Source organism: Colossoma macropomum, unplaced genomic scaffold, assembly GCF_904425465.1.
Source record: "Colossoma macropomum unplaced genomic scaffold, Colossoma_macropomum, whole genome shotgun sequence".
NCBI classification, from domain to species: domain Eukaryota; kingdom Metazoa; phylum Chordata; class Actinopteri; order Characiformes; family Serrasalmidae; genus Colossoma; species Colossoma macropomum.
The window spans coordinates 2,689,048-2,708,950 of NW_023494791.1; the positions used below are offsets into that span (position 1 = coordinate 2,689,048).

Consider the following 19,903-nt stretch of genomic DNA (forward strand, 5'->3'; position numbering starts at 1 on the left):
CAGAGGCGCAGGGAGTCTAAAGTGCGGCTGCAGCTCCTGAACAGAGGCGCAGGGAGCTGAGAGTGTGGGTCTGAGACGGTGGGGGCTGAGGCTGCAGTGCTGCTGCTCTGCAGATGGACAGGCCTACTTCTGACACTGGAGAGCAAGTTTTTTTGCTAAAGGAACGTGCGTGGCCAATAGGCGGCGCTATTGTGGAAACATCGTGAGGGTAGAGATGATATAGGGGGAGGGGGGGCTCCGTTTATCGGCCAAAAGTTTTTTACTCTCTGTTTTTTTGCAGAAGGTCTGCTACACCACCAGCTCTGAGGGTTATTTGGAGCAGAGCTGAGCTGAGCGTCTGCGCTCCGTCATTGGCGGAGGAGCGAAAAACTACAGTGAGGAAACGGCTCGGGTTTCAAGGAGGGGGGAGTGACATTTCTTGAGGGGGCTGGAGAGAGAGAGGAGAGAGAGAGAGAGAGAGTGTGTGAGAGAGAGAGAGAGAGTGTGAGAGAGAGAGAGTTAAGGGAGAAGGAGGAGGAAAGGAAGAAAAAAACCCGTAAACCTGACAAAAGCGTCTGAGAAAAGAAGCAGGATCCTCGGAGAGTCTCGAGGCGAGCGCGAGGAGAACTCGTCTGTGGAGCCAGCCGCCCGCGCCGCGCGCACTCTGACGGGGGATGTGGACACGAGCGAGTTTTTCCGTCGCCAGTCGCTGAAAACGCTTCGGCTCGCTTCGTTTTTTCTCGGCAGGAGCGCGGTGGACGGAGGCTGCGGCTCTTTTCGGGGGAGCCGAGGGAGACGAGGACGGCTCGGCGAGGAAGAGACGGAGAGAGAGAAAGAGGAAAAAAAAGTTTCGGTTGCTTTTCAAACGGATTTCGGGGATTTTACCGCTGAAAGTGCGCGGCGCCTGCGGAGGATCCGGGCTGGCAGTGATTCTGGAATAGTTTTTTGCAGAGAGCCTTTTCTTTTCGGGGGGCGTCCGGACTGCGGGGAAGCGGAGAAGGAGGTGAGCTGTGGGCGAATAGCTGCCCATATGTCCCCGCCTGCCTGCCCTGTTTATGCGGATCGGGATCCTCAGCGCTTCACTCCGCAGCGGTGAGTTCGTTTTTGGGCCATAAAGTTCAGCAGCGCGACCCAAACAGTGACTACACACTTAAAAAGGACGGTTCTTCATGTTCTTCAACGCGTATTTTGAGGTGCACACTTAAAAAAGATGCTTTTCCAAGGGTTCTTTAGTAAAGGCAGTGGTTCTATTTAGAACCATGAGTTCTCTATAGAACCATTTGCATGCTTAAATGGTTCTTAGCATGATGAAATGGTTCTTCTGATTGTTGAATGTGTTGTATGTGATTCTAAACAGCACCAAAAAGGTTCTGCTACTGTTACGTTGTCAAGCTTGGAACCCTTTTTGGTGTCACATAGAGCCATTTTCAAAAAAGGTGCTGTATAGAACCACACATTCTCCATTGAATTTCATCACGCAGAGAACCATTTAAGCATGCATAGAACTCATGATTCCAAATAGAACATTTCCCTTCACTTCACTATAGAACTTTTGAAGAACCACCTTTGTAAAAGTGTAGAACTGGGCAATTTGACGATATTTAACATTATCGTGATAAATTAAATCACGATATGCAACATGATAGCGTATCGTGGATGTGATCAGTACTTAAAGAACACTTAGCACTTAGCAACTGCATATTTGATCACAAAGAGAGCCTAATTAGTCCTGTTTAACCGGATTAAATTAGTGCCGGGGGTGAAATGTTGATTACAAATAAATTAATTCATGGTTTTTGATGGTGCTTTTAAAATGTGGGCTTGCTTAGCTGGTCTTTTCTAACTTAAGAGACGTCAGAAAAAAATAAATATCTTGACACATAGTTTAATAAAAGCTTTGAAGTATTGTGATATGACATTTTGCCATATCGTCCACCTGTATGTAGTGACTGCTTTTTGTTTATTTGTTTATTTATTTATTTATGCACCAAAAGTGATAAAGCAGGCTCGATATGGAGCTTTAACTTCAGACTGTTTTACATGCAGTTTTAGCGGACGCTGTCCGGCCTCCCTGATGTTTTGGGATCTTTTGCTGAAATATTTGACTTATGAATTAACTCACAGTGCAGCATTTCAAATTTCTTTTGTAAGGAAAGTTGTATTTGCAGAAGAGTAAAAAAAAAGTCACATTTGATGAATGTTTTAGGTTTTTATATATGGTTGCATAGAAAAAAAAACTTAAAAGTAAAAATAATGGATTTGAGATTGTGGTGAGAAATCTAACATATAGTTTAACACAGTTTGCGGTTAATCTAAACAGCAAACACAGTAAGAATTGACTAAACATTAGGGCACAGTTAGCTTAAGATTCACCTCATTTAAGTGATTGCTCATTTACTCGGCACTAAAATGCATTGTTTGCATTGAAAAAGGGCCGTAAATCTCTAATAGCATTCGGCACGATTGCTCTGAGAAAGTAGTTGGAATGAGAAAGGGATGGTGACGCCTCTGGATTGGGCTGTTCTCCAGTTATATGCAGGAATGCGGGAGCTCATCATTTCAGCTTGCGTTGGTTTGTATTGAGCTAATTTATTAGCTACATTTCCAAAAAATAAGTAACGCACCCCAAAGAAGAGGCAATGAGCAGTGAAGTGAACGTGCTGTGGTTAATTTGCATGGCGGATCTTTACTGCACTGATTATGTAAAAATAAGGGATAAAATCTAAACTGGGCATATTTTGAGTTAAATACTTAAAAAATGTGCTTTTCAAGGGTTCTTTAGTAAAGGCAATGGTTCTGTTTAGAACCATGAGTATTGTTTAGAACCATTTGCATGCTTAAATGGTTCTTTGCATGGTGAAAGTGTTCTTCAGATTGATGGAGAATGTATTGTACATGGTTCTACATATCACCAAAAAGGGTTCTGTGGTTGTTATGATGTCAAGTTTGTATATAATAGAAGAACACTTCTTGGTGCTATACAGAACCTTTTAAGAAAAGTTTCTACAAGAACCATATACAACACATTCTCCGTCAATCTGAAGAACCATTTCGTTTCATTTCATTTTATTTCGAGAACCACTTCATTTAAGCATGGAAAAGCTTCTGTATGGAACTCATGGTTCTAAATAGAACCATTGCCTTTACTAAAAACCCTGGGAGTGCTACTGAAGTGCATTAATCTGTAATTGGCCCAATGAATTGACAGAAGTGAGTGGAGAAGATTAAACCGCCTGATGTTACCTTAAAGGGGAACTCCACCAAAACTCCACTAATTCAATTGTTGAGATGCAAACAGAGTCATTCAGAGTGGTTTGGTGCAAAATGGTTGGTTGTAGAGATTGTAGAGATGTCTTTACAGTGGTGGTGATAGGAACCAGGGGTCGCCATGACTACAACACACATATAGATATTTTATTTACTATCCAAAACCACCAGTAAACCCACACAGAGTTTTATATGGAATGATGATGATGGTGAAATAGTGATAAATGTAGAATTAAAAAAGTTTTACTGGGGACTACTTTGCCTTATAACACCCTACGTGTATCTCTCCACCATTCTTGGATTTTAAAAGTGCATCAGGCAGCAAATTCAGAACCGTTTCATGTAGTAACTTTCTGTGAGGGAGCTTGTAGAGGTGGACGTCTGGTTCCTATCACCGCCACTGCGGACAGTATTGACTCGGCAAGTTTCTCTAGAACGGAGCACTTCAGACCAAACCACTCTGAAAGATCTTTGTTTACGTCTTACGCATTTAAGTGTGCAGAAATTTGGAAAAGTCGGTGGAATTGCCCTTTAAGCCCCCCTCTCTCTCTCTCTCGCTCTCGCTCTCTCTCTCTCTCTCAGCAAAGCGGGCTCGAGCCGCAGCGAGCTTTCGCTAACAGCACAGGAGCTCCTCTCAGCTAACCTAACGCGACTACTTCGTACATTTTGAGATTATTTCGAGGTCTTTTTGAGGTTTTATATGGGATGTTCTCACAGAATTTTGTACATATTCCCAAATTAAACACACAAATGTATGAAATTATTCAGATTAGTTAGGTTAAGTTCAGTAGAACTGCTGCTAAGCGCGTTATGTCTCTGCTAACGTTAGCAACATTCAGGGCCTTTACAAAACAAACCTGTAAACATGAAAAGTGAATTCCCGTCAAAATTGCTCCGTAATAAACGTGTCAAGATGTAAACAAAGTAATTCAGAGTGGTTTGAATGTAAAACTCCGTTCAAGAGACATCAGAATCGTTCACAGTGGCGGTGAATGGAACCAGACGTCCACCTCGAAAAGCGCCCTGACAGAAATGATGATCAGTTCGCTACACCAACTCTGAGACATTTTACGATAGTTCTGATAAGATTTTGGGCTAAAATAGATATTTTTTAACATATTTATGACAGAGAGGTACATACAGAGAGTTGTGTGGCAAAATAGGCCCCAAAGAAAAGTCAGATTTACTACTATTGCACCCTCATCAACAAAAAACAAGACATATGTAAGTTCACTGGTCATTCTGGATAGTATAAAATAGCTGTTTGTGCTGACCCCTGGTTCCTATCACCACCACTGTAAAGAAATCTGAGCCAGTAAGTTTCTCTAGAACGGAGCATTTCACATCAAACCACTCCGAGCGACTTTGTTTACATCACAAAAACTGATTTATGCGGAAAGTTTGAAAATTCCTCTTCAAAAAGAAGTTCAAACGGAGTCCAGTAGAACTATCAGTGCCATTTTGCTTCTGTTGGTGTGTTAATTAACAACAATCAGGCTTTAATTAGGTTTTAAAATGCAAATTAAACTCAAACGGATTGCGGTAGAGTGATCAGTGTTAGTAAACTGGGACAGTTAGTAGTTTAATGTAAAGTAGCACAAAAGTGTTAGATTGCTATGAACAGGCCTACAGGACTATTAAACAAGGGGTGCATGATGACATCGGAACGATTAATCGGTATTGGTAAAAAATTGCGTATATAAAAGTATGATCAGCATCGAACAGATATTTAAATTTGACTAACATTTCAGACCGATGAATTTATTGCACGTTTAGGTCCAGTCTGCATTTTATTAATTTTAATTATTATTATTTTTGCAGTAACATTTGTACGTCTTTGCTAATAGTCTCAGTTTCTACATTTTATGAATCGCTGCTGTCAAAACAAAACCTTGTATCTCTAAAATTGCAACTTTACAGGAGAAGCAAAAAACATACTTTACTTTTAATGTAAGTTAATGGAACCAGACTTTTTTTCCAAGTCATTTTGGGCCGTTTCTATATGGAACTTATGGTTCTAAATAGAACCAATGCTTTTACTAAAAACCCTTGAAGTGCATTGATCTTGGCCCAATGAACTGACAGATAGAAGTAAGTGGAGAAGATTAAACCACCTGATTGTTACCTTAAAGGTCCACCAATTTTTCAAAATGTATGTTTAATTCTCCAAAATTGCAACTTTACAGGAGAAGCAAAAAACATACTTTACTTTTAATGTAAGTCAATGGAACCAGACTTTTTTCCAAGTCACTTTGGGCCGTTTCTTTTAGTCTAGTTCATGATGAAATTTACACACAACGTAAAGGATGACAGGCATTTTCAAATCATGTCAAAAACTGAAAAACAACAAAAATTGAGATACGAGGTTTTGTTCCAACAGCAGTGTTTATATAAGAGTATCCGCAGATAGGTGCTTGAAAAACATTGGATGTCAGCACTGGCCTACAATTCCCATATCAGTGCCTCAATAAATGCTATAAACATATCATGCAGCACTATGGAAATCTTTTAGTTTTGTATTTTATTGTATTACTACATTCTTTTTAGTAACGCAGACTGGGTTTCACATTGCCTGCTTTTTGCAAAGTATTTGGAAACGCCTGGTTTTTTGAAGTGTCTTTCTCACTATTCTGGCTCTGTCAAGTGCTGTGATATGGAAACAACTACTGATTCACTCCGTAGTAGCGCTTTTTTTATAAGTGAGTAGGCGTGTGGGTGTAAGACAGTAGGGCTGCTCTTTAGTATCGGCGCTTTGGAATGCCTGTGTGGCAAGTCTTGTTCGACAGCATTTTGACACATGGTAGCTCCGTCTCTCTGTCTCTGACACCTCCATTTGTTAATAGTGTGATTTAATGATAATGATCTGTCTTAAAGGGGAATTCCAGCAATAGTTCAGTGGTCAAGATATAAATGAATTCACTCAGAGTGGTTTGATGTGAAACAGCAACCAGTCACCAATAGTAACCAATGTCTTCAGTTCAAATATAGCCAATTTATCTGCAATCCAAAATGAAAGAATGAACCTACACGTGCATTCTGAGCTTTTCTATGATACGTAATGTACCACTCCACCATCAGTCAACTGAAAAAGACACTTTAGTCCATAACCTGATATCAAAACAAGGACAAAGCAGTGTATCAGGCATCAGGCAGGGTATTCATAATTACTTCATGCATTAACTTTCTGTGAGGGAGCTTTTAGAGGCAGACGTCTGGTTCCTATCACCACCACTGTGAAACTTTGTTTATATCCTAATGGGTTAATTACGAAGAAACTTTCAAAAATCAGCGTTTCCCTTTTAATTGGAAAGTACTGTGCTACAAATAAATGTCATGGAGTATGCCTTCCTTTTTTCTGTCATCTCCCTTTGCTGACGTCCTGCCTACTGTCCTCTCGCACTTCTCTGACCAGTCCCCCTTGTTATCTTCTGCCCCAGGTGATTGGAGGGAATTCCAGTGAGTGACGGGCTGGGACAGCCAGAAGTTCATGTTTGGGTGGAGCCCCTCAGATGGGATCAGTGTCCAGGGGGAGGTCGAGGAAAGGGGGATGGGGAGGCACGCCCGCCGCTGACGGGATGTCCGCCTGGCCGTGGCTTGTGGGTGCGCTCCTGTTTCTGACCCTGGCAACGGCGTCTGTGGCGCGGCCGCCCATCGTGGCCGGCGAAGAGGAGGAGGCCGCGCTCGCCGAAGGTGAGTGGTCTGGACGGACGGCATGAGGGCAGCGGGGTGGACGTTACTGTTGCAGGCGGGAAGAGTGGAGGTTTGAGAAGACTTGATGAGAGAATCCTACCAGTGTGCTTTGGTGACAAGGAGCGAAATACATATGGCTCCCTCTCCAACACAGCTCTCCTCAGCTGTACTAAAGCTGTTTTGTTTTTATTGGGGAAAGAAGGGATGAGGTGGAGGGAAAATTCACTTACTAGAACATTTCGAGGCAGAGGCAGTAAGCCTCATTTGCAGACTACATTGGTTATGACACATTTTTTGCCATTTACCTTTTCATGCGTGGCGCGTTTTGTTTTGTTGGAAAACACGCCGGTCCTCCAGGGTCTGGCAGAGAAGTTTTAGATGAAGGCTTTGGTTTGACACGGAGAGTTAGAGTTATGAAATGCTCGCTTCTATCAGCGTTATGGAAAGCGCAGTTACTTTTGACGTCTTCGTGCTCCTTTTGCTAGACTTGAAAAGACCCTTCATGCTGTTTTTTGATTTTTTTTTTTCTTTTGTGGCTCCACTGTTTCTCTCTGTCTTGAGTCTAATGTAGTTCTCAGCCGTGGACCACACACATACCTGCTAGCTGGCATGCGCTCGCCGCCCAAGCAGCTTTTAGTTTGTTTGGGAAGAAAATAAACCACACTCGCACTCAGAAAGGGGTGAAATTGAAACAGGAGAGTTTCTTCCTTTTTTCTCATCCCTTTTCTTGGTTTCCTAAAAAGGGATGTGGTTTATCTGCATCTTCATTCCAGTGCCTGTAAAAGCACCCCCCCTACCTTGGAACATATTTATGTAATATTTGTTACAGCTTTTTTTTCACTTCATTCTCTCCAGCAAGTCCTGGCCAGCAGGTAATTGTAACTGTTGTGCTAGATAAATCTGAGGCTCTAATCACTATGCTAATTATCAGGGGGGGTCTAACACATTCTTTTCAGGATGATCCCCAACCCCCAGCTATCCACCTACCTTCACAAGCCTATCTATCCAAATGCCCTTTTGCCCTTAAGGTTGAAAGATCTCCATACACAAAGGGGCTGGCCTTCTTGCTGTTCTATACACTTGAAAAATACCTTCACTCTTATCTACAAGTCTGATTTAATCCAGTAAATTGGGTTATATCAAAAATCAGCAGTTTATATATTATTATTATTAGATTATTTATTTTACCTCCTGACGTTCAGCAGTTTAAGTTGTGAAACTTTCTTTGCACTTCTTTTCTCTCATCTTATGAAGGGAGATTATGGTTGGTCATGTGATGGAGGATTAAGTGGCTGGGGTGGGGAGTCATGTGATAGGGATAGGCCGGAAGGTTTCGCTGAAAGGTGGAGCGGCCTGACCAGAGTGGCCAGTGTGCTGCTGATAACACTGAAGTGCTTATAAGGTGTCTGAGTGCTAGGCCTAACAAGATTACGTTATCTGTTGATTTAAAGAGCCCATGTCCTACATTTTTCTGCATTTTATCTTTTCCCCTGAGGTCCACTTTCTATATTTGTGTGGTTTTATATACCAAAAACAGTCATAATTCATTTCTACATGACTTTTCTAACCTCTCTTTATCATCTAGAAGAGGGGGTCTTTAATTAAAATTCAATAAGGTCCAGAAAATTTCCTCAAGCAAAGCTCCAGAACATCATAATGTCTAACTTGCATCATGACTCAGTGCCATATACTGTTTACTGAAGTAGCCTAGTAGGTATATCAACATCTTATACAGTCAACAACTGAATATCAAAGCACAATTCAATCATATTTCAACAACATTTATTTCAGTTTTTTCTTTTTAGATCACACCATGGTAAAATAACTTTCCTATGACTCACTTTCTTCTCCGACTGCTGTGTCTCTCCTCGTCCCTTCCCTGTGTGTGCGACACTCACTTGAGTCTCAGTGTTCATCGTAATGCACAGATCCGATTGGCTGAGTAGCATCACGTGTGATATTTACAACGCATGCGATTGGTCTGTGAATTTCCCAGGCCACTAAACTGATACCATAAAGGCTAGAAAAGTTAGGCTGATTAAAATAGGACCACCCACAGCGTCTGGGTCCGGACTCGGGCCGTGGTCCACCTATTAGTGACCTCTGATCTAGAATTCAACAGGCTGTTGTAACTGTACCTTTAAGACATACATGTAAATGATCTCTGTTCTGATTGGCTGAGCATCATTCAAAAAGCATGCCGGGCTGCTTTTTGTAGCTTATTTTCCATATATGGACTTTATTGACTGGGTAGCAATGGACATTTTGAAACTTCAACAACGTTTACATACATAAACGTGAGGAAAATTCAGTTTTACATGATATGGGCCCTTTGGAAGCTCCAGGAGAAGAAAAAGGGAACAACATACATTGCTCTTTGGACCATACGTGACATAAATGACCTACGTAAAACATATCAAGATGCACTTAATGGGGAAAACGGCTGTAAGCCTCAACTTGGGACGCCTTGCTTTCGTCACTTTAGCTAGCTCAGCCAAGTCACCTGTGCACACGCACGACTTGGGAAGAGACAGACTTGCTGTCCTTTCAGTCTGGTAATTAGCCCCTGGAGGTATGGCTTGATAGCCCCCACCCCACCACTGCTGATGCCCTCTGGGGCCAAGCTCTGTCTCTGTGAATGGTAATTGTTGGAGATAGCATATCAGCTCTGCTTCTTGGAGCGGTCAGATCTCCTGCTACTTTGTTTTTTCCCAGTGTGGGTGTAACAGTAGAGGTGGCGTGGCCCAGGTGAACAGGCATCGGTTTCACATAAGCTGGGCCTTGTGTACGTCTGCATTCAAGCGGTCGTTGCTCTAAAATTCGGACCATTTCTTTTCTTTTGAACCTCCTTTTCTCTCCCTTAAGATTTGTGGCGAAGATAGGGAATGTGATCAGAATCGTGTGTTCATCACTGGGAGGCAGAAGAAGAAAGGAAGAGTGTGGAAGTGTGGGAAAGCAAGTGGTTAAAATTCAAATCTAGAGTCCTTCTTCTCTTTTCATTCTCCTGGTTCTTTAGGAGGGTTTTTGCGGTTGGAACTAGAGGTTCTTGCCAAGCTTGGTCCAGAGCTGGAAAGTTTCGGAGACCACACTGGCTCGGCTCAAGTCATTGTTATTTTGGATTCGGCAAAGTATTTATTGTAATTGGAGTGGCTGTTGTAGTTCTTCAGTGTCTGTTTGTCTTGTCCGTTCGGACAGGACGAGACGAAGTCAAACACGCTTTGATTGTGTTTAAAACCTTGGCTGGAGATCCAAGTCACTTTTTTTTCCCCCTCCTTTTTCTTCCTGCCATCTCTCCAGCCATCCTCTCATCCCTCTCTCTTCTCCTCCACCCTCCCTGCAGGTCTGTCTTGCACTCCTCCCCTCTGTGGAACCCAAACGCTCTTGCTGAAATTGAGAATGCCCAAAACCTGTAGCGCCAGTACTGTGGGGAGGAATGCACGGCGAGAAGACACACGAGACTCTCCCGGCCGCGGCTTCTCTGCGGAGAAAAGAACCACCTAGAATATCGCACGGTGGGGATGGGAGGGTGAGGGTTCTGGGGAGCTGTTGCTAAACAGCATTTGATTATTACACTAGACTGTTGTAAAAGTGTCTGCTCACGCCCATTCTTTATGGCAAGTGAGGTCACACTCTCCCACTAAGCAAACTGAGGTCTAAGAGTGCTGGCGTGCTCTGCGGTGCCTGCGTGTGCTGCTTTTTTAATTGCCAACGTTCTTTTATGGTGCCAGCCATGCATCCTGATGCCACGGTGCTCACTGTTTGAATCAGTAACTATATGCTATGTAACACCTGGCTGATAAGACCCAATAAAAGTGTCCCATGTGTTGATCTAGCACGACCAGCAGATGCTGTAAGTTGTGCAAGTTGCAGGATATTTGGGTGCTGCAGCCGGGGACAGATTGATAAACCCTTGCGCTGGTCACTAGGGCCACATTAGCGCCAGTCTAATAAATCATTTGACCAAACATGTTTATTGTGTATGCATTGTATTTACAATTAACAGGAATGCGTCAGTACCAACAATATTCAGGTGTTGCTTTGAAAAAGCAAATATTTATCAGACTAATAAGGAACATTGCCATCATACTGGTCACCCCACCTGATGTCACCCAATCTAGGTTATTTCATATTGTCAGGTGCCGTTTAGCTACTTCTGATAGCCTCAGTGAAACAGCGGCCTATTGAACACTGTATTTTATTTAAAACCTTATTTTTTTGAGAGTGCAGTGTTTCCCACACATAGTTTGTGCTTGGGTGGCCCTGCAGAGCATATTGACAGCCACCCAAGTATTTTTATTTTATTTTAACAATTTCCAAAGTGTTTTATATTGTATTATTGTCTAGCCAGTTCCAAAATATTTTATATGGTGTCTCAAGGGCGCACTTTGTGTAACGTGATGCGATATCAGCTGCTTGTGTTTCAGAATTTCTTTGGTTCAGTGCTTAGAAAAGATGTAATGCTTACTTAATACCCAATTAGGTGAAAAGAATACTGAGATGTACACCCACCTAGGGCTGGGCGGTGTGTCAACAGTTTTATGGTTATCATGATAAATTATGCCAGAATATGCTTTTTGAGCACTTAAAGAAGACTGAACTGCGTGTTTTATTACAAAAAGAGCGTAATGTGTCCAGTTTAATTAGATGTAGTTTGTGAAATGTAAAATAAAATCAATATATTCGTAGTTTTTAATCATATTTTTTTTCATATGTGGCCCTTCTGATCCATTTTTGTCTGTTCCAACTTATCAAACCTCGGAAAAAGAAATTCGGCATGTGTGAATATGTCTTTATGTATCGTGATGTTATATTTTAGCCCACCCACCCCAGCCGCTAACACCCAGGATGCTCCCCCTTAAGTTTATTTCAGACCTGTGGGAAACACTGGAGTGATATTAGTAACTTTCAGCCAATGGAACAGCATCTGTAACGCCAGGCGGACCATCTTCAAGGCCACAGGCTCTGCATTTTTAGTGACCAAAATGTGAAATGTTGTGGCCAAGGGGGCTGGCCAATTGGCAGTGTCCACTCCTGGCTGGGGTACATGACATTTTGCTTTACCTTTATGCATTGCTAAGCAAAATACATCTGTTTTTGTGCGTGTGAGGCACGTACGTGTGCCACCCTCAGCTCACTTCCGCCAAATTACAATGTTTATCCGGCTCTGAGCGGTTTTGGAGGGAAATCTGGCCAATGAGGGCTCCGAGGGGCCCGGATTATTGTCTGTCCGACGGTTGCCGTGGGCGCCCCTGAGAGATTTGTGCCCTTTGGCTGGGCATGCCATTGTCATGACGATAAAGCCGGCACGAATTAGAATTTGAAAGGCGTCAGAGATTAGAATGAAGAAAGGGGGAAGAAAAGGAGAGGCAGAGGAAGAGCCTTACGATCTCAGTGGCCTATGGGAAAAAGAAAGAGCGAGGAAACAAGAAAGGAGGAGAAGGGGGAACTGGAGTGGGTGGGTGAACGGGGAGGGGGGGCATGGCTCGCGCAGAGCCAGGGTGTAAATAGGTGTGTAGGCTTTCAGAGAAGCACTCCTGTGACAGCTGTTTGAAAGTAGTGGCTGCAGCCTCTCCTGCCGTGGTGTAATCAGTCATGTGGGAATGGGTTTGCTGGAAGAGAGAGAGAGTGACCGTGAGCCTGATTTCGTCATGAGTTCTCCCAAGATGCGCCAGGCCTGTCATGGTCTCAATCACACACCGGCCTGCGGACGTGTGATTGCGGATTGTGAGAATTGGGCAGAGAGAGCAGACGCTGTTGCGTTTTGGGAGAAAGTCAAATTATCTGCCGTGTCAAAGGTGCAAATAGACGAGGAGAAGTGAGAAAGTGAGCGCGTGCTCCACCTGTTGCGCTGATCCGTAATAACTGCCACCATGCGTGCTGCCCCCCTCTGTACATCCCCCCCAATACAACACTCTGCAGCTTGTGTATCACTGTGAAATGGGAGACCGTCCTCATCCTGCACTGCTGGATGTCATATCTGTAAGACATTTGCACATTCGGTTTGTCCTCCACTCTAATGTGATGTGCACAGCTATGGACTGGTCGTAGTTCAAATATGATGCAAATGATTTTGTTCATTCTTTCATGTTTTTCACATCATTGCTTCACTCGTACATCGTTCTAATTTATTGTTACCTAAAATGTATGGTGGTATTAAAACGTTGCTGATTCTCTAAGTGAAAATAATTTAACACATCCTCTGCAGCAGGCAAGTCAAACTGGGGACCTTCCTGGCCAAAGTGCAGAGATCAGCGTTTACCCTCGTCTAACGCTCTGAATTCAGTTCATTAAGGTTTTGCTAATTAGCTGATGAGCTGAATCAGGTGTGTTTAATCATTCTGTGAGGACTGGAGCCTGACATGTGCTCAACAGAGAGCACACTTCTTAATATTTTAATGCACAGTTACTGTTTATTTGCTGAATTTAACACATTTGGGGGGAAATATGAACTTAATATTTTATATTGATTTGTTAAACTCAGCAAATAAATAGAAATTAGAACTGATCACAAAATCAACAACACATGAAATTTGACCAGACATGTTCAATCTTTTGCATACAACCATACACAATGGGAAAGATTGCACTTAATTATAGGCTACACAACATCACCAGCTATTTAACTACACACGTACAAACTTTAAATGCCACTTGGAAAGATTATAACATAGATTTTAAGTCTGGCAAACAGTGCTGGCTGACTCTCTGCTCCACTACGGACCAGGCCCAGTTTAGCAGACTGAGCTGGCTGTTGGCACATAACACTGTTAACATTCAGTGGTTCTCAGTGTTCAGTTTGGACACCAAATGTTGCCAAATGAATAGTAGATATATGGTCATTATATTACACTCTTAAAAATATGCTTCCTCAATGATTCTTTGGTAACGACAGTGGTTCTATATAGAACCAGGAGCACTCAAAGAACCGTTAAAGCATGTAAATGTTCTTTGTGTGTTCCTGGTTCTCTATAGAACCACTGTCGTTACCAAAGAACCATTGAGGAACCGTCTTTTTAAGAGCGTAATATAATTAGTTCGTCAGATTGATGGAGAGTGTGTTTCTGTATATAACTTTCTAAAAAATAGTTCTGTATTGCACCGAAAAGGGTTCTGCTGTTGTGCTACATCAAGCTTGTATACAATAGAAGAACCCTTTTTGGTGGTATAAAGAACCTGTTTCAAAAAGATTCCATATAGAACCATATACAACACGTTCTCCATCAATCTAAAGAACAATGTAACCATGCAAAGAAGCATTTAAGCATGCAAATTTATTTTGAGTGTTTATGGTCCTATATAGAACCATTGTCTTTACTAAAGAACGCTTGAAGAACCACTTTAAAGAGTGCACCATCATGGAAAATGAGAGCTATGTCCTGTAGAGCTATAGTCAAAGTCTCTTTATGGTACTTCATAACAGAATTTGGATCCCGATGATTGTTTATTGCAGTAATTCTGCAGATTATAACTGCTTTAAATCTGCATTATCGTAATCAAGCCTAGTTGTGCTTTTAACTGTACAGACATTTCTACCACGTTCTTGCTTTCCCGTGAAGAATCAGGAATTCAGAGGATGGCAGAGGGTTCGGACTGGGTGAGGGTCAGGGTCACGGGGTCATGGGGCCACAAAGTGGGGGTGAGAGGTGAGGGAGGAATAGGAGGAGGTGTTGACGGCGAAGAACAGATGTGCCGATCTCACAAATGTTTGAAGAGACCGTGCCTGACTTTCTGCGCCTTACTGAGATCTCGGCTGGCAGCAGGTTTGAGAAATCAGCATGACAAAACACAGATAATCATGTGAGATTTATTGGCTGCTTTTTCATATTGAACATATTGCATCATAGATGTCGGCAACATGACAGCGTTTTATCATTATTGTGATAAATGTTGTTATTGGAATGAACAGTATGCTTTTCTGAGCATATTGTTGTACTTAAACACTGAGCAGCTGCATGTTTCATCACAAATAGAGCGTAATTACTTCTGTTTTATAGGATTTATTTCAGCAGAGTATGTTAAATGTTAAATTAAAAGCATTATAGGCGAAGTATTTGATAGCATTTATTTATATATATTTATATATCATTTATTGTGCAAGTGTTTTAAGTATTGTGATACAAAATTATTGGCGTATCGTTCAATTTGAGCCTCTCAATTCAGTATGCACAGGTATCGAACAGTATATTCAACAGACTGGAGCAAATAAAGTACTCACTTTAAAGTCAATTATATTACATTAACCTCTAATTCCCCAGGGTATATTTTGGTTTTTCCATCTGAATTTACATGCCCAAATCATAAGGCAAATTATTCAGTAACTGCATGAAATAAATGTAAATTTTTATTTATTCATTTCAATCAATGGATAATTGGCCTACAAAAAAATACATATTTAATTTCTTAAGAAGCTCCTTATGGTGATGCAGGTTTGTTGTGACAGTGTATTTCACATGCAACACTGAGGTTGAGAATAATCATCACATTTGAAGCATTTTTACAGTCTAGTAGTTCAAGATAGAGTAGTTTTTGAGCTGCGCAGGTGAGTGTGTTGTGATTGGCTGTTTAGCCCGAATGGTTAAGTCACTCGCTGTAAGTGTGAGAGGGCAGTATTCAAGCAGAAAAGCACTTGTTTGCCATTACTGCCAAACTACTTATGTCACTTTGGTACTGCGCATGTGAGGTAATTCAGTCTGGTTTCGTGACCCGTAACGGTGTGTTTATCGTGGAAACTGATATCACGATAACTATAAAAATACGATTTATTGTGCAACCCTAGAACTAACACAGCTAACCAGTACAAGACTGGACGCTGATGAGGACCCGTGGACAGTGTGCCAGTATGTTAGTTTGTCATAATATATATATATATATATATATATATATATATATATATATATATATATATATATAATATATATTCATTCACTGTTTCTGGACCTTGCTAACATCAGCTAGAGTAATTTATTTAGCCATGTTAGCAATAAAACTGTGCTGTTTCTGCCTTATTAGTCCCATTCTTAATGACACTTCCTTGGCAGTCGCTCACGTTAAAGAACTCCTGTTTTTTAAGTAGCAGTGTCCAATGCAATATGCATACTTACTGCAAAAATGAGCAATCTCACTGCTTTTTACAGTCCCTTTTTTATATAAATTGACGATTTCCTAAGTTGTTGGCATGCATATGTTCTCCGTCTTCCCCATGGTGAAACAAAATGCTCAAATATTTGAATTTTGGCACCGTTACCGAGTACTGGAGCACGCGTGCACATCCCTAGTGTCTGTTTGCCTAAGCATGGGCAGCCAGGGGCATTCAGAAGTCGTAATTCGCCAGCTGTAAGGCCATCTCGGGCTTGTCTAAACACTGTGAGCCACATTTCTCAGATTCGTAATGAGGCTCCTGTCGGAACAGACCTTGTGTATCTGCGCCGTGCTCTTTCCGATTGGGCTTTGATCGCACAATAGAAGGAAGCACAGGGCCAATAACAGTTAACTAACAGCACGCCAAACAGAGGCCTCCGGAAACATAAGGCAGTGAATACAGTTCCCATCAATCAACTGCTTCAAGACCACACAGTTTAAACAGGGAGCTTAAAAAAATGACTTAATTATTTCCGGAGCGAAGGAAAGCAGGGAGGGGGAATGGGGAGAGGAAGAAAAAGTAACAATACAGGAACTGTACCTGTGAGGGGCAGTGTGCCTGTGAGCCCTGAGGGGACGCTTCGGAGTCCCGCGCACACTCCCGGCCCCTCGAGTCCTGTGTGTGAGTGAGCTGGCGTTGCCCTTTCCTGCGCGGGGGCTGTGGCGCACACAATAGGCCAGGAATGCACTACAGAAGAGGTGTGTTAGGAAAGGCTGTGTGAGCGCTCTGCACCTCTAATTATTGCTGCCTCTCAGTAGCAGGCATGTTCTGCCCTGCTTTTTCCATTCTGTGGCCTTCGTTTGGTGTTGATTGTTCATCTGGAAATTCCTTTAAGCCCGCCTTTTCATGATCTGAAAAGAAACAGAGATTTCGACACGGTCCAAAAAATTTGTGTTAACTTTACAGGAGAAGGGAAGAGCATTCTAAGATGCCCGAGATGGCCTTACAGCTGGCGAATTACGACTTCTGAATGCCCCTGGCTGCCCATGCTTAGGCAAACAGACACTAGGGATGTGCACGCGTGCTCCAGTACTCGGTAACGGTGCCAAAATTCAAATATTTGCATATTTTGTTTCACCATGGGGAAGACGGAGAACATATGCATGCCAACAACCTAGGAAATTGTCAATTTTTATTAAAAAGGGACTGTAAAAAGCAGTGAGATTGCTCATTTTTGCAGGTAAGTATGCATTTTGCATTGTACATTGCTACTAAAAAACAGGAGTTCCTTAACGTGAGCGACTGCCAAGGAAGTATCGATAAGGCTGCAATAGCAGTTGTATTGCTAACATGGCTAAACATGGCTATTTCTATTGGCCCATTCATAAATAAATGTTCACACAGTGTAAAGCACAGCGACTGTATTTAAATTATGTAGAAAAATAAAAAAATTGAGAGGTTTTTGTGGCGTGCCAGTATTAAAAAAATTATTAAACTAATTACCTAATTATTATAACTTTTATCACTGTTAACGACATTTTTACAATACTGCATTAAAAAAAAATTCTGTTAATATGTTTTTAGTGATATAAAATATGTTCGAAATGTCATTTATATAGGGGTGTATGTGTGCAGTTTTTACAATAGAACAGTCATTATCATAGAGGACTGTTAGCAGTTAGGACTAGAGTTGGGAACCCCTCCTTAGAACACTGAGACCTTTACTGAGAACTGTGAAGCTGCTCCAACATAACGTACAGCATGGAACATACAACTAGAACCTGTGAACCATATACTGTGCTGTATCATTTAATCTTCATATGCCGTACTAGTCATTATATAGCAGTGCTTAACGTGGAAAGCGTTTATTAGCAGCCCCTGTTTATCAAACACATTCTCCATGCTAATTTCTGCTAGCCGAGAAATTGGATTTTCCATTATATGATAGCATCAAGCTAATGATGTTTTCCCCACACTGGGTTCAGCACTAACATGGCTTGAGTCTACACATGGACTTCGGGCAAACGAAGCCTGTAACATACATTCAGGCGACCTTTTTTAAGTTGTATGTTCTAGATATGCTGTGAATCATTCAATAAATGTTTAAACTTAACACTGAACTACTGGATTCACCTCCTAGCTTGTTAAAGTAGGGCTCTGCCGACTGCTTAGGTTAAGTTTTGAGTTGCTTTCATACCTTTTACTTCATACACACAAAGTTTGTGAGTACAAACACACATGACCTGTTTTTCTTTCTCTAATCTTGGTGGAACGTGAGCTTTCACCTTTCCGGTGGATAAAAAGTTCTCTGTCTGCTCCTCGTTCTGCCGTGCTGTGGCTGCTGTGATTGTTTGTAAGCTCTGTTCAGAGGAGGGACTGTGTCATGTGCAGAGCATGAGAGCGCAGTGAGAGTTTGCTGCTCTGCGTATCTAAGAAAACTGCAGATTTCATATTGCGGTTTAACGAATTACCAAATACCAGCACGTCTAACGAGCATCCGTTCATTTTTTCCCCACTCAAAATAAAGGAAGTTGGACACCTTCCATGTTTTTGTGTAACGAGAGCTGAATCCATGCATGCGTGTATGAGACACTGTGGTTTGGGTTGGATTTCTGTGCCCTGCTTTTAATCATCTGGCTATATTGATTGGCCAGAAAGCAGATATCTGCGTGGGTGCTGCTCACGCAGCATCGAACTGATTGCTTTCTCTTTAAACTTTTCTCCAAACTGTACTCATAAATGCCGCACGCCTCGGAGATGCCGGGGAGCATGCTGCAGCGCTGAGGTTTATTGCTCGGCTCAGATACGCCAGCGTGCACGAAGACTAAAACGAGCTCAAACTTCTGCATGTGTGGGTGTGGCACGCAGAAAGTAGGTCTTGGAGTAGAACCACAGCCCGAAATGAAGACTGGCTGTGGAAGAGTGAGCAGACTGCTGCTTATACATGCAGGCAAAGGGCGAGTGTACTCTTACCTTTCCTGCAATCTTCACCCCGAAACTTGCTTTGTGCTGGTGAGGGTGTGTTTTATTTCGCTTCTGTTTGGCTTTGCTTGCCTCACGTGCCTCTGTTGGTGGAAAAAGCAGCACTATGATTCGGTCAAGCTCATTTTTTTGCTTCATTAACATTAACTGTGACTGTCACACTTTACTTTTGTTTTATGCAGCTTATGTTGTCAATTTTGACACTAATAACAGTTTGTGATGGATCTGGGCGATATGGCAAAAATATCTCATCACGATACTTTTCAGACCTCGATAACAATCGCATTTTTATTATCATGAAACACAAGGCACTAGTAATGCCATGTTTAAAAACTGCCATCAAAAAGTATTTTTATTCAGTGCTGCACACTGTACAGCAGCAGTTCTGTCTTTTTCACTCTTAGACCCCCTTTATAGGTCGTAAGTGGACGTGTCTGTTGCGCACAGCGAGGGCGTGTCCGTCTACGGCACACAACACAAATTAACATGTCAATCAGTGGTAGATTTTAACGAAATTTCAATTTCTGGCCACTTTCATAAACTTAAAAAAGCTCGGTATATGTTGGCTGGCTACATAATCTATCAACCAACATAGATATGAATTAGCCTGCTGTATGATTCAGTGCTGTCTTTAACTCACCAGGAACACCGATCGGGTCAGAGACTTTCTGCCATGCTGCGTTTCTTTTGCTTTTGTATTTGTATTCGTTTTATATTGTACCGAATGGGGAAACCCAGGCAGAGCTGCTGTTAACTGCTAAAACTCTGTAGGATCGTCCACGTCAGCTCAGCTTTTCTCGCTGTCCCACAATCCTTCATGCATTTTTTCACTGCTCCTCATTGAAAATGAATGGGAGCTCAATTTCGGATGTCAAATGTCCGTGTAGTGGACAGGTAGCGTAAGTG

The 19,903-nt window shown here is 42.1% G+C and overlaps 1 protein-coding gene across 9 annotated transcripts in view; it reads left to right on the forward strand.

Moving 5' to 3' along the window:
- The first annotated feature begins 272 nt into the window (after positions 1-272).
- Positions 273-19,903, forward strand: part of fgfr2 (fibroblast growth factor receptor 2) — an 81,098-nt gene continuing 61,467 nt past the window's right edge. For 6 of the 9 annotated variants that reach the window (XM_036573651.1, XM_036573654.1, XM_036573653.1 and 3 more), the window contains exons 1-2: positions 273-1,071; positions 6,684-6,936. In XM_036573651.1, the coding sequence (XP_036429544.1) occupies positions 6,756-6,936 (181 nt within the window). In that variant the 5' untranslated portion in view covers positions 273-1,071; positions 6,684-6,755. The remainder of the gene's footprint in view (positions 1,072-6,683; positions 6,937-19,903) is intronic. The other 3 variants (XM_036573655.1, XM_036573656.1, XM_036573648.1) reach the window with 2 other exon arrangements.